Source organism: Candida dubliniensis, chromosome R (genome assembly GCF_000026945.1).
Source record: "Candida dubliniensis CD36 chromosome R, complete sequence".
Taxonomy (NCBI): Eukaryota; Fungi; Ascomycota; class Pichiomycetes; order Serinales; family Debaryomycetaceae; genus Candida; species Candida dubliniensis.
Window position 1 is genome coordinate 1,958,055 of NC_012867.1, and position 14,923 is coordinate 1,972,977.

Consider the following 14,923-nt stretch of genomic DNA (forward strand, 5'->3'; position numbering starts at 1 on the left):
AATTGATTGATTGATTGATTGATTGATTGGTTGGTAAAATTATTGAGTTTAGTCGTGTAAAGAGCCCCAATTAATTTTCCACATTCGAAGGCAAAAAAAAAAAAAAAATAAAACAAGTTTCTTTAAAAATTAAAAAGAAGGCCATTTGACTAGTATTATATAAATCATAATTGCCATCAACATTATCAACTTTCATTGTCATTATCATTATCACTATTAGTACCAACAACAACAACAACAACAACAACAGCAACAACAGCAATAATAATAATAACTACATTATAAATTAAACTATAGATATGGCTGATAGATATTCTTTTTCATTGACTACATTCTCACCAAGGTATGTTGTTTTTTTTGACCAACTGAATTCTTGTGGGAATGAAATATATTCCTTTTGCAAACAATTCATATGTGTATACTAACTTCTTGTTTGTTTGTTTGTTTTTTTTTTTTCTTTAGTGGTAAATTAGTTCAAATTGAATATGCATTGAATGCAGTTAGACAAGGAGTTACTGCTATTGGTATCAAATGTGATAATGGAGTAGTATTAGCTACTGAACGTAAATCCAATTCACCATTAATTAGAAATGATACTAATATTAAAGTTGAATATATTACTCCTAATATTGGTATGACTTATAGTGGGATGGGACCAGATTTCCGAGTATTAGTTGATAGAGCTCGTAAATTGGCTCATAGTAATTATAAACGGATATATAATGAATATCCACCGGTGAAAATTATGGTTCAAGAAATTGCTAAAGTGATGCAAGAAAGTACTCAATCAGGAGGAATTCGACCATTTGGAGTATCATTATTAGTTGGAGGATATGATGAAACAAATGAAGGGAAATTTCAATTATATCAAGTTGATCCAAGTGGTAGTTATTTCCCTTGGAAAGCTACTGCTATTGGTAAAACTTCTAATCTGGCTAAAACTTTTTTAGAAAAAAGATGGAATGAAAATTTACAATTAGAAGATGCACTTCATGTGGCTTTATTAGCATTAAAAGAAAGTATTGATGGAGAATTAAATGGAGATAATTTGGATATTGCTATTATTAGTGATCCTCATGAACAATTATTAGGATTTAAAGGTACTAATATTCCTGGTCCAAGATTTAAAAAATTAACTCCTGAAGAAATAAATGATACTTTAGAATCGTTATAAAGAAATAAAGAAAGAAAGAAAGAAAGAAAGAAAGTAATAATGATAAAAGTAAATAAATATACGTTATAACAATTGATTAAATCGTACATGCGTAGAAAAAAAAAGTAAAGCCAGGATAAGAATTTGGGCTGGTGATTATGAACTTTTTTTAATTTTGTAGATACTCAAACTAGTTTATATTTGATGATTTTGAAGAATATGAAAATTAGTTACTAAAAAGGATGAACAATTGGTAGTTTGTATAAGAGGTGATATTCTTCTCTATTTTCAAAATATGTATATATATATATATATGTATGTATGTAAGTCTATAAAAAAAAAACAGTAATAATTGAATGAATCAATCAATCAATGATAATAAAAGCAAAAAAAAAAAAAAGCACCTTATAAAGTCTATATAAAAATCCTTTCAAAATAAGATAAATATAAAAAAAAAAGAAACACAACTTTATCACTTGTTTACTGTTGTGTTTATACAATTTTCATTTTCATTTTCATTTTCACATTTAACAGTCATTGAAGAAGCAGAAGATTCAAGATCTTGTTTACGTTTAATAAAATCTTTAGTATCAATTGGATTTTGTTCATCTAAAGCTTTTAATCCATTATCTTTAATAAACATTGCTGTTATAACACAAATAGTCATTAATGGAATTAAAAAATAATAATAATTTCTTAAAGCAATAGTATAAATATCTTTAATTTCATTAATTTGTTGATTATTTAAATTTAATGATGTTAAAGGGATTTTTTCATAAATATGATTTTTAATATATTTAATTATTTCTGGTGATAAACTTGAATTTGAATTTGAATTTGAATTGGGATTATTATTATTATTATTATTAAGGGGAGTTAATTCTTTTAATACTGAATTACTAACAATAGTAGAACCAATAGCAATTCCAACGGTTCCACCTAATGATCGTAATACATTTCTTGTAGATATAGCTACAGCTCTTTGTGATTTTTTACAATTTGCTTGAACAGCAACCATTGATGGTTGGAAAGCAGCTCCAACACCAGTACCCATAATAAATAAAATTAAAATATGAATTCCATCCAGTAAAGATTTATTCCATAAAATTAATAACCCAACACTTAATAACCAAAGTAAATAACCTGATTGAACAACATAAAAATAATGACCAGTATAACTAATAATTCTACCACAAATAATTGATGAAATAGATTGCATTAATACTAAAGGTAATAAAAATATAGCAGTATCAATTTCATTTTTATTTTTAATTATTTGAAAATGATAAGGTAAATAATAAATAAAACTAAAATAAGTTGCTCCAAAACAAAAAGTTGCTAAATATAATAAACAAAGTGAAGGATTTTTAAAAAGTTCAAGTGGGATCATTGGTAATTTAGCAAATTTCCATTCAATTAATAAAAATCCTAATAATAATAATCCACCAATTGTAAACATAATAATTACTAAATTACTATTCCAATTATAAGTAGATCCACCACCATTTAAAGGAATTAAAATTAATGTTAAACTTGACGTTGCCATTAAAATTCCCATATAATCAATATTTAAAAATTTTTCTTTCCTTGATATAACATCATTTAATTTTTTATCTTTATGATTATTTTTATGCTTATGATTATTTTTAAGACAAAAAAATAATATTATATTAACAATAAATCCTAATGGTGCCAAAAAATAATAATAACATCTCCAATTATTATTATTATATTTTATAAATGCTCCCATTATAAATGGTCCAATAGCATTACCAATACCAACTGAAGCTCCTAATATACCTTGATATTTCCCTCGATCTTTTAATGAAACAATATCACTAAGTATAACCATTGATAATGATGATACTCCTCCATTACCAATACCAGCTAATGCTCTAAATATAAAAAATTCAATTCCATTACGAGCTAATGAACAAGAAATATCTCCAATTACTAAAATCATAAGACATATTAAAATAATTTTTTTCCTACCAAAAATATCACTCATTCGTCCAAATAAAACTTGACAAACAGTATTAGCTAATAATGAAGCAGAACCAGCCCAATTAATAGATTGTTGAGCATTTAAATCTTTACTAATTATTGATAATCCAATGGTAATACCAGTTTGATCCATAAATGAAACTATATTAGCTAATGATAATGTCAATAAAATAATAATAATTTGTGATTTTGGTAAAAGATTACTATGAACATCACTTAATTTATCAGCTAATTCTTGAGGTTTAATTTCTTTATCATTATTATTATTATTATTATTATTAATATCAGTTAAAGTGGTGATACTTTCTGGTGGTGTTCCAGGTAATTGTTTTTCATCAAATGTAATAGTAGTTTTTCTATCTTTAGTATAATCTGAATTCATAATTAATAATAATAATAACAATAAGACAATAAATGGTGTATGTGTATGTGTATGTGTATGTTTATGTTTAGGTACCTTACCCTGACCCCTTAAAGTAAATGTTGTGTAACTTTTTCTGTTTCTGTTTCTGTTTCTTTTTGCGTGGTTGAAATTTGACTGCAAAAAAAAAACAAAAACAAAAACTAAAGTGAACCAAAAAAAAGAAAAGCAATTAAAAGCAACTTATTTTATCTCCAAAAAATACTATATCTTGATTATAAACTATTAATTGATGATTTGAGTAATTAAATAATTGAATAATTAATTAAAAATCAAAACCAATAAACTAGAAAAACAAAAAAAAACAAAAAAAAAATTAGAGAAAATAAATCTGATAATATGAAATTTGTCAGAGTACTTATATATTTGATATGGTTCAAAATTATCAACAAAAAAAGAAAGAAAGAAAGAAAGGGGGGAGAGGAAGGGGGGGGGTGTATGAGAAGAAACAAAGAATCTACAATATACAGTAATAGTAAATACCCAGATTTGATAAATTTTAAAGAGAATAAAACGGTGAAAAGGAAGAAGAGGAATAATAAGAGAGGAGGAAGAAATCGGAATTCCCAAAAAAAAAAAAAACAACAACAAATAGGGCAGAGAAGAACGAACCACACACAAACACAGAGAGAGAGAGAGAGATATTTACATAAAGTGATTATATTAGTGATGTTCTTTGTTAGATTTATAAAACAACAAATATTAATATTAAGTTTATAACAATAAAGAATAATTTATCTCTAGTAATAATAAGTTGAATATTAGTATTAATTAGAATGTGAGAATTTGAATTTGAATTTCATTGGTTTTGAAACTCCTTTTATTTTTTTTTTTTGGTTTTTTGGTTTTAGATTTTTGTATATTTGTGTTTAGTTTGTATAGACTTATTCCCATTGTTTCTAGGGGGAGGGTGGTGGGTTATTTTGTTTTTGTTTTTGTTTTTTCTTAGTATTATTGTAAATCACTCAATGAAATATTTCAATCACACAAATTACATTAACTAATAGAACGTTCAAAATAAAGAAAGGGAGGTGGCGGTGGCGGTGGGCAAGAAGAGAGTAAAAGAGAGAACGAGGCAGTGAATGATGAACAATGTCCCCGATTCTGGAATTAGTTAATAGATTTTAATTGGTAATTGGAATACTTAGTAGCTGGAGTCGTAGTCGTAGTCGTAGCCGTAGCCGTAGTGGTTGCTGTTGCTGTTGCTGTTGCTGTTGCTGTGTGGTGATCAATAAATCTAACTTTCCTTTCTTTAATTCACATTCAACAGATAGAAGTAAAGTTCAATTCAAGTATGAGTATGATTTCTTATTTTTTTTAGTTTTTTGTCACTATATTATTATTATTATTAAAGAGATAACCCTTTATGAATATGAAATTGAGTTTAATTGAACAAAAAATAAATAAATTTAAAGAAAACGTTGAATAATATTAAATTCAATTAAATTTAATTAAACCACAGTTTAATCAAAAAAAAAAAAAAAAAAAAAAAAAAAACTAACCAAATCATTTTCCTATGCAACAGGGTTTATATATTTGACATTTTGACATTTTGACATCTTGACAGATTTATTATTCAGTTGTTGATTTTATTTTATTTTTAGTTTAGTTTATTTTAATTTTCCGTTCAAGCCAAGCTTAAAAGAAGTAAAAATTTCATTTTGCAACTTTGGCTGGGAAGAAAAAAAACAATAGATTATATGCAGGAGACGCAAGGAAAAACTAAAAAAACAAATTCCTGCATATTAGCAATTAGATTTGTTGTTTTTTTGCGCTTTCTTTTTTTGCGCTTTCCTTTTTTTTTTAGTTTTAATTTTTTTGCACGTTGTTTTTGTTAGTTGTTTTGTTAGTTGTTTCGTTTTGATGAATTGATGAATTGGAAAAAACCACAAATTAATTTCATTACCATTTTTTGACAGGAAGGGGGGGGGGGGGAAGGGGGGAAGGGGGGGGGCGGTATTCTATTCTAATGGTAATTTTTTTTTTTTTTATAGTAGAATCTATTATATAACAACAACCATCAAGGTTGTTGTTATATGTTTAATTTACTGTGGTGGTGGTGGTGGTAGTGATTGATATTTGAATTAAAATTGGAAGACAAAGAAGAACAAAAGAATAATAATAAAAAAAGGGGGGTTGGGAGGGTTGATTGAGAAAACTCGATGAGGCTTAATTGGAGATAATAGAAAAAACTAAAGACAATTCATAGAAAGAATAAAAAAGGGAAGGGAAGGGAAAGAAAGGGAGGAGGAGGCTTTATCGAAAAAAAAAAAAAAAAACATCTAAAACTAAATTATTAACTAATATTCTACCAACCTACGAAACCACTATCACTACCACTACCACCTGTCAATCAATTATTGTTGTTGATGATATTCTATGTACAAAATGAAATACCAACAATGTCCATAATAATAATGCGTTATGCAAGAATTAGCATAATGTCAATGTATTGTTTAAATTGTTGCGTTTCTACATTATACTAATTTTTTCATTATAGTGGGTGGGTTTCTACTACTATTTCATATATTTTTCTTGTTATTTTTCTTGTTCTTATTCTTGTTATTATTCTTGTTCTTGTTATTATTAGCTAAAATTTTCCGTAATATTTCTTGGTTGTGGTGATTGTTGTTGTTGTTGTTGTTGAACTGCCACTTTTTTTTTATATGTATATATTGTTAATTTGAAATATTCCACAATAATTTTTTTTTTTTTTGACACCTTTGTTTCGTCTAAACTTGTCGAGATTTATCGGCTTTCTTTAAAAACAAACACAAACACAAACACAAGTCAAACCAAACCAAACCAAACCAAACCAAACACCCCCCCTCCCCATCCCCATCCACATCCACATCCCAATCATATACAACAATAGTAGAGGAAATTATTACAGGACCAAGATTTTTGATATCTTGTTCTAGAAAAAAAAAAAAAAAAAAAAAAAAAAAATTTCTTTAATGCCAAGAAAATATATATGGAACCCAATTTGGATTTATATTCCCTTAATTATCTTATCTTATCTTATCTTATCATGTCTTATCTTAGCTTATCGTTACATATTAATTCTATTTGTTTAAAAAAGTGTGGGTGTGTGGGTTGGTGAGTGGATGGGTAGGTGGATGGGTGGGTTAGGATATAACATTTTTATTTTGTAAGAAAATAAAATTAATCCGTTGATGGAAAAAAATAAAAAAATAAATCATTAATTCTTCCGTTTCTTTCCCTTTCTATATATTACCATGTGGCAAAAAAAAAAAAAAGAAGAATAAGAATAAGAATAAGAATAAGAATAAGAAGAAGAATAAGAAGAAGAAGAAAACTTTAGTTAATCAACTAATCAATTGATTAATAAAATTTCGGAATTAAAGTACAACGGTTTTTTATTTTTTGTTACTCTTTTCATCTCTCTATGGCAACAAAAAATGGTTTGTTTATTTGTAATTGGCTGAGTTGGTTTTTCTCTTTTGTGTGTTTAACGGATGAAGAAGAATGAGGGCTTTTTCCTTTTTTACTATATTTGGATTATTTATAATTTAAGTAGTTTTACATAATTATTGTCTATCTATAAACTAATTTGTTATATAATTATAAATGAAATGAAATGAAATGAAAAATTAAAACAGTAAAAAAAAAAAAAAAAAAACAATATTATAAGTTTGGTAACAAATTGATCAATAATAACCACAAATAAATAAATAAAGGGAAGGTAAAGGAAAGGGAAGGGAAGGGATGGTGGTTGGTTGGTTTTTGGTTGATGGGTGATTATTTTGTTTTGGTGAACCCGGAGAATATGGGATTAGTATTCACCATTACCACCTATATAATTAAAGGGATAAAAGGAACCAATGTGATTTTTATTGTTATTGTTGTTATTGTTGTTGTTGTTGTTGTTGTTGTTGTTGTTGTTGTTGTTGTTGTTGTGATGTATCACCATATATACATATACAGAAAAGAATCAATAGTGGCGGTGTGGGTTAAAAGAAATAACCACCCCCACCACCACCACCACCACAGCAGCCAACAATATAAAGAATAATAAGAAATTCTATTATATAAAGTTTAACTTTGTTAATATTTCTCTTCTGTTCTACTTCTGTTCTAGTTCTACTTCTAGTTCTTCTTCTTTATATTTTTCATATGATTATTAAACTCCATTGTTTTAGTTTGAAATTTGAAGTTGTTTCTTATTATTATCATATTATCATTTCATCATTAAGGATAATAAATTTTTTGTGGAAAAACTTTAAACTGATTTAATTATTGTGTCATTTTTTTGAGGAAGATTTGCGTTTCTCTTACTTTCAAGTCTACTAGTTTATTTTAGTCTAGTTACAGAAATGATTCAATACACATATATATACACCAATGACAATTAATTCATGTATATACAATGTATATATATTTTTTTTTATCGTCTATGATTAAATACAATAGAATAATAACATCAAGTGTGAGAGAGAGTAAGAGAGAGTAAGAAAGAGAAATTGACAAAGGCATTATTCATTCATTCATTTATTCATTAATTCATTTATTTATTCATTATCTTCAAAATTCTTTTTGGAATCCTTATCAATCAAACCAAAATACCAAGAAGAAAATCATAAAGTTACATAGTCTTATCATTTTTATCGTTATCTTTTTTCTGCCTTTAACTTCTTCAAATAACATTTTGTTTTCGTTTTTGGTGTTTTTTGGTTTTTTCATTTAATATAATCTTCCGATAATTTCCTTTGCTAAAAAAAAACTTTACAATGAAATTTTGACAGGTCAAAAAAAAAATAAAAAAAAAAAACAAAAAAAATTAGACAAGTAAGGATACATTCAAAATCATTTAAAAAATAGGAGAAAAATGAATTATTATAAGCCATCATCTTCATCTTCATCATTATCTTCATCATCTTCATCATCTTCATCATTATCTTCATTATCATTATCATTATCATTAGTGAATAAGCATTGTTTTGTTTCGTTTTTTTTAATTTTTTTAATTTTTTTAATTTTTTTTTTCAATCCCTTTCATTAAATAAAATCATTCTTTTTCATACTACTAATCCTCTTGTGTATTAATCATCTTCATTCTTTAATCGAAATAATAATAATAATAATAGTAGTAATAATAGTAGTAATAATAATAATACTAGTAATAATAGTAATTTATTTAAAAGCCCAATTTTAAGATGAGATTAAATCAGATGTAAAAACAATCTACCATTATTATTTGTCTTCGTTGTTGTTGTTGTTGTTGTTGTTGTTGTTGTTGTTGTTGTTGTTGTTGCTGTCATTTTCAGCCTCAGTAACCCATTATCAAATATAATAGACAAACTAACTACAATAATAATAATAACAGCTAAGCAAAGCTAAGCAAAGCAAAGCAAAGAAAAACAACGTGTTACAGTTACACAAAGGAAACTTGAAATATATCTAAAGAAAGGCTTTTTGGTAATTTATAAATGGAATTGCTGCAATTTTATTTATTAATTGATTGGTTGTTTTCTTTTTTTTTGCATTTTATATAACACAGCAACAACAGCAACAACAGCAACGCAACAACTTAATAGAGGCAAGTGGGGCATGAAGTCATAATAATAATAATAATAAAACAAAGAGAAAGAAAGGAGGGAGGGAGGAGCGGGAGGGAGGGGGTGGGTAGTGGGTAGTGGGTGGGGCAGGAAGGTAAGGAGAAGATGGTGCGGTGCGGTGCGTGGGGCTGTGGGGCTGTGGTAAGTTAATGCGACAATAATAACACAAAGAGGCGTAGTAGTAGTAATAACAACAATAACAACAACAACCTCTCTTTCAATCCCTTCCGAGAAATCTATATGAGTTCCAAAAAAAAAAAACACCCAAACCTAAAATCCAAAATCCAAAATCCAAAATCCAAAGTCAAACTCAAATCTCGAATCGAATCAAATCAAATCAAAGGGGAGTTAAAACACATACATACATACATATATACATATATACATATATATACACAATCGAATAATTATTTATCACCGAAATTTACAAAATAAACTTTTTAACAATATTTGTTTAATTTGGAATTGTAATAACAACCAATGATACTTTCTATAGACCACCATACTAGAAGATTTTAGACCGGACTATACCATGGTTTAATTAAGATCTTGCTTTTTCAAAGGTGTAAAAATTCTTTATCGACCTAATCTAATAATTATATTTCAATTATATTGAGGGAGGGGGAAGGGGGGGAGGGGAGGGGAGGGGGGAAGGGGAGGCTTATTTGAAGATCAATTTCAATAAAATACAATAAAGAATGTATTAAACAAAAAGGGGATAAGTGAGTGAGTGGGTCTAACTACTACTAAATCTCAAAAATTGGTATTAGCAATAATAATTTATTAATAATCACTGTCACTCTAATGTTTTTTCCTGTTTCCTGTTTCCTGTTTCCTGTTTCTAATGGATTAACTTATTTTTTCCGGACACAAGAGGAGTCTAGACTTTATAGACACTTTCATTTATTTATTTATTTATTTATTTATATATCTATACCAATTAGAATCAGAATCATCAACACCAGCTCTCCAGTAGTAACTGTCAACTGTCAACTAAGTTTTTTAAAAAACAAAAAAAAAAAAAAAAAATAGTTAATTTTGAAAGATATGTCTAGATTCAGATTCAATTTGGACTCATAATCTATATGTTAATCAACCGAGAGAAAGAGAGAGTTAGTCGTAATCGTAGTCATAGTCGTAGTCGTAGTCGAAGTCGCCACATTTTCAATATAAGATTAGTTTTCTAATTGATATATTATTATTATTATTATATATATATATAGACAACTTATATTACTTTGATTTATAAAATATATAAAGTATTATGAAAAATATGTCTATTTGTTTCCATGTAATATGAATTGGAAAAATAAAATAAATAAATAAATAATCTTTTTTTATAATAGTTTCTTTTTTTTTTTTTTTTTGCAAAATTTTGTTCCGGTCTGGAAACATTATTTGGATATTAAGTTTGTTTTGTTTTGTTTTGTTTTGTTTTGTTTTAGTATCATTTTAATTTTAATTTTAATTTTAATTCCGTGTTTAAGATTATACTTATAATATGTAATGATATAAGTTAATATAGAAGGAGAAAGAAGGCAAGGCAAGGCAAAGGCAAGGCAAAGGGGGGGGAAGGGGGGTGCAAAAAAACAAAAAAAACTGTGGATGATAAACTTTTCGATCCCATTTATCTTGTTACATTGTTCATATTGTTGTTGTTGTTGATGTTGATGTTGTAAATAAAAATCTTAAAACTCAAGATATATATTAAGATAAAATAGGATAGGATAGGATGGGATAGGATAGGACAATTAAGGGAAAGGGAAAACTCGGAATAAGTAGTAGTAGTAGTAACTAAAGAGGGTTTGGAACTTAAAACTATAAATAGACCAAACCCAATGAAGATAATCTTTTAACCGGTCAATTAGATATAGATATAGAAATTGGAAAATAGAAAACTCATAATAATAATAATAATAATAATAATAATAATAATAATAATCATTGTCTAACAAGTTATACAGCCATACACTTTTATTAAATTAAATTAAATTAATTTAAATTAATGGTATTTTTACTTTCATTAATTGATAAGAAAGCTAGTAAAATTATAGTATTACAATCAAATGGGAAATATTTATATCTATAAATTTTTCCCCCAAATTGTCCAAGTTATCACCCATTTCCCTATCTTTTTTTATTTTTTTTTTTCTTCCTTCCTTCCTGCTTTTATCTTTACCTTACCACTCTTCTTCTTCTTCTTCTTTTGATATAAATATAATAGCTTCAAATATCAATAAGAATATTTTCTAAACATATTGTGTATGGTAGTAATAATGCATAGTAATAATTATTAAAGAGAAGAGGTTTTTGCCCATTTTTTTGTTATAGGACATAAGGAGAGGAGGAAATATCTCTCTCTCTCTCTTGATACCCACCAAAAATTAAACCATTTGCAACTAAATGATAAAAATCTTTTACTGTTTGTCAAAAAATAGTTTTCTAACTAAACTTATAAATGAAGAAGTTTAAAGTACTTGAAAATTTTTGCATCTAGTGTTAAAGGACTTATTTTTGCTTTTTTTTTATTTTTTATTTTTATTGGTAAATTTGAAATCATTATATTTAAGTTTATCTACTTCTACTTCTACTTCTACTTTTACCTACCTACCTGTTGTTGTTGTTGTTGTTGTTTTGTGTGTTAAATATTTATTAGGATCAAGATCTTTACATTCGGCTTTTCCATGGATCTCAAATATTTGTCAACCCCAAAAGAAAGGTGTTTACTTTATAATTCACTTTTAGCTTGATACTATGAGGTAATATTTACAATTATTAAAGTACTATATATATATATATCAAATCATTGTTAATTTTGCGTTAAACTACTCCAGTCCAGTCCAGTTCAAATCACCCCCCCCCCCCTTTATTTCCAATCATTCACACAACATAAAAAAAGAAGAAGAAAAAAAGGGGGCGGGGAGGGGATAGGGCGGACGTGGGAAGGAACGGGAAGAAAACAACGAATGAGGCGACATTCGGCAGGAAAGAGGAGGGGGGAGGGGGGAGGGGGGGAGAGAGAGGAAGAAAAAAAATAATGTGGCAATGGAATAGTACGCCGCCGAGAAAAAATAGAATAGAAAGTAAAAGTAAAAGTAAAAGTAAAAGTAAAGAATTCTGTTGTGCGTGTATCAAAGTAAAATTTATTCTTCTTCTTCTTTGGTGGAAGAAGAAGAAGAAGCAAAAAAGGAGAAATCAAAACAAATCAAAAATCTAAAAATCTAAATTTAAAAAAAAAAAAAAAAAATAACTTCATTGTAAAATCATCAAATATAAACAACAAACAACAAACAACAAGAACCATTTAAACAACACCATTCGGAACCAACCAAAGATAGACTATTATTTATTAGGATACACAAACGGATAGACAGATATATATATATATATATTTATTTATATCTTTATTTATTGATTTATTTATTTATATGGGAATATTCAGTAGTCTAGACGCCTCCATAGATGGAGATGAATATATTCAAAAATTAGCCACTTATATACGTAAAAATGAGGAATCATTAGCCAATGGATTATTATGTTTTAGTAAAATTCAAGAAAATCAATCAAATTTAAATAAAATCAAACCATTAAGATTAAGTTTCACTTTGCATCATTTATATTATATTATTGAAAGAATTGATAGATCATCATTAGATGTTGATGTTGGTCCTTTAAATATTAAATCAGATAATCCAAATCATGAACCAACATTTATATCATTTATGGCTAATAAATCTAAATCATTAAATGGTCATTTTGATAGTGATAATAGATCAATAACTTCAATTGATTCAGTTAGATCTATTGTTTCTAATGCATCATTTTATTGGCGATCATTTAGAGTTAGTAAAGATCCTAAAGTTATTAATAAAGATATTAAATATTTATATTCTTCATTCACAAAAATTCCTTGTTTAATTTTTAATCCTAAAACAAAAATTAATACCATTAGTTCTTATGAAGAATATCCTTGTGATACTTCTATACCAATTCAAATGTTTAAAAATTTACAAGTTTTAGAAATTATAGATTATGATCCTAATGAAATTTTTGGTTGGCATATATTAAGTGAACAATTAAGAATATTAATTATTCGTAAAGCTAATATTACTAGTATTGAAGAAGTAATGTTTCAATTAGTAGAAGATGATTCATTAGGTAGACAAAGTTTTAATTCAACTTCTTCATCATTATCATCATTTAATTCTACTGGTATTAGTCGTGCTAATACTATTACTACTACTACTACTGCTACTGCTACTGCTACTACTACTGCTACTACAACTACTACTACTACTACCACTACAAATTCTACTATTCCTGAAAATGCATCATTTTATAATAATAAATTTAGAGCCAAAAAACCTTATACTAATGGTTTAGAAAGGATAACATCTCGTCATAGTACAGGAAGAAATAAATCTACTTCCGTTTCAGCTTCAGCTTCAGCTTCTTCTTCTTCATCAACTTCTCGTCATGATACAAGATGGTCTTTATTAAAACAATTGACAATTTCAGAAACTTCAATATCTAATATTAATCGACAATCATTTAAAAATTTAACTAATTTAGTGAAATTAAATTTATCAAATAATTTATTACAATCAGTTCCTCAAGGTTTAGAACAATTAATTAATCTTAGATATTTGAATTTAGCTGATAATAAAATAACTAATTTAAAAGGAGTGGAAAATTTAATATCATTAATAAAACTTGATATAAGGAAAAATCCTATTAATAATTTACAACCATTAATTAAACTTGCCACTAAAACTCATTATCAAGTATATATATCATCAACATCGGCATTGGCATCGGCATCAACATTGGCATCAACATCGACATTGGCATCGACATTGGCATTTTCTTCTTCTTCTTCATCATCAATTCCGATAGATTCTATGAAATTATTGGAATTGGAAATTAGTTTACGTCAAAAAATTAAAAAACATCAATCATTATCACAAAATGTAATATCAACTAGTAATTATAATTCACTGAAATTGAAACTGAATCTGAATCCAAAATTACAATTACAATTACTGTCAACTTCAAAACCACACAATAATAATAATAATAATAATAATAATAATAATAATAATAATAATAATGGGGATTTCAATAATACCAATAATATAACTACTAGTAGTAGTAGTAGTAGTAGTAGTAATATTGGTTCTGTGAATAATTCTCCAGATAAATCAAACATCAACATCAACATCAACTCCAACTCCAATTCTAATTCCAATTCCAATTCCAATTCCAATTCCAATTCTAATTCTAATTCTAATTCTAATTTTAATTCTAATTCCAATAATCAAAATTCAACCAATATCAACAACTCACTTTCTTCAAAACTGATATTGACAAATACAAATAATAATTCTTCTCCTTCTTTTGAAACCACCATTGATAAAAAACCTACAACTACAACTACAACTACAACCACCACCACAACCACCACCACTTCTGGTACGAAAAGTCCGAGATTTTCACTGCAATTCATGCATCATTTAAATGATTCTAATAATTCAATTCCTTCAAATAATTCAATTAAACGATCAACAACATCAACAACAACATCATCAACCTTAATTGATCATGAACATAACCACAACAATAACAACAATAGCAACAATGGTAATACTAATACTAATAGCAATAGTAATAGTAATAGTGCTGCTCCTAATATTGTTACAACGGTTCAAGTTACAGTTCATATGAGTTCATAATGTTCTTCTTCTTGTTGTTGTTGTTGTTCTTCTT

The 14,923-nt window shown here is 27.0% G+C and overlaps 3 protein-coding genes across 3 annotated transcripts; 2 read left to right on the top strand and 1 right to left on the bottom strand. All coding sequences in view use genetic code 12, as the record gives it.

The window, feature by feature from the left end:
• Positions 1–299: 299 nt before the first annotated feature.
• On the top strand, positions 300–1,174 carry CD36_34685 (proteasome component, putative; the record flags this gene model as incomplete). The annotated part of the gene is made up of 2 exons (XM_002422365.1): positions 300–343; positions 463–1,174. 2 exons carry the CDS (start codon positions 300–302, stop codon positions 1,172–1,174), a joined length of 756 nt encoding a protein of 251 aa, XP_002422410.1.
• A 451-nt stretch (positions 1,175–1,625) lies between these two features.
• Positions 1,626–3,539, bottom strand: CD36_34690 (transporter of the Major Facilitator Superfamily (MFS), putative; the record flags this gene model as incomplete). Its single annotated transcript, XM_002422366.1, has 1 exon — positions 1,626–3,539. One exon carries the CDS (start codon positions 3,537–3,539, stop codon positions 1,626–1,628), a length of 1,914 nt encoding a protein of 637 aa, XP_002422411.1.
• A 9,046-nt stretch (positions 3,540–12,585) lies between these two features.
• Positions 12,586–14,889, top strand: CD36_34700 (leucine rich repeat domain protein, putative; the record flags this gene model as incomplete). The annotated part of the gene is made up of 1 exon (XM_002422367.1): positions 12,586–14,889. The coding sequence occupies one exon, from the start codon at positions 12,586–12,588 to the stop codon at positions 14,887–14,889; it is 2,304 nt and encodes a 767-aa protein (XP_002422412.1).
• Between the last annotated feature and the right edge of the window lie 34 nt (positions 14,890–14,923).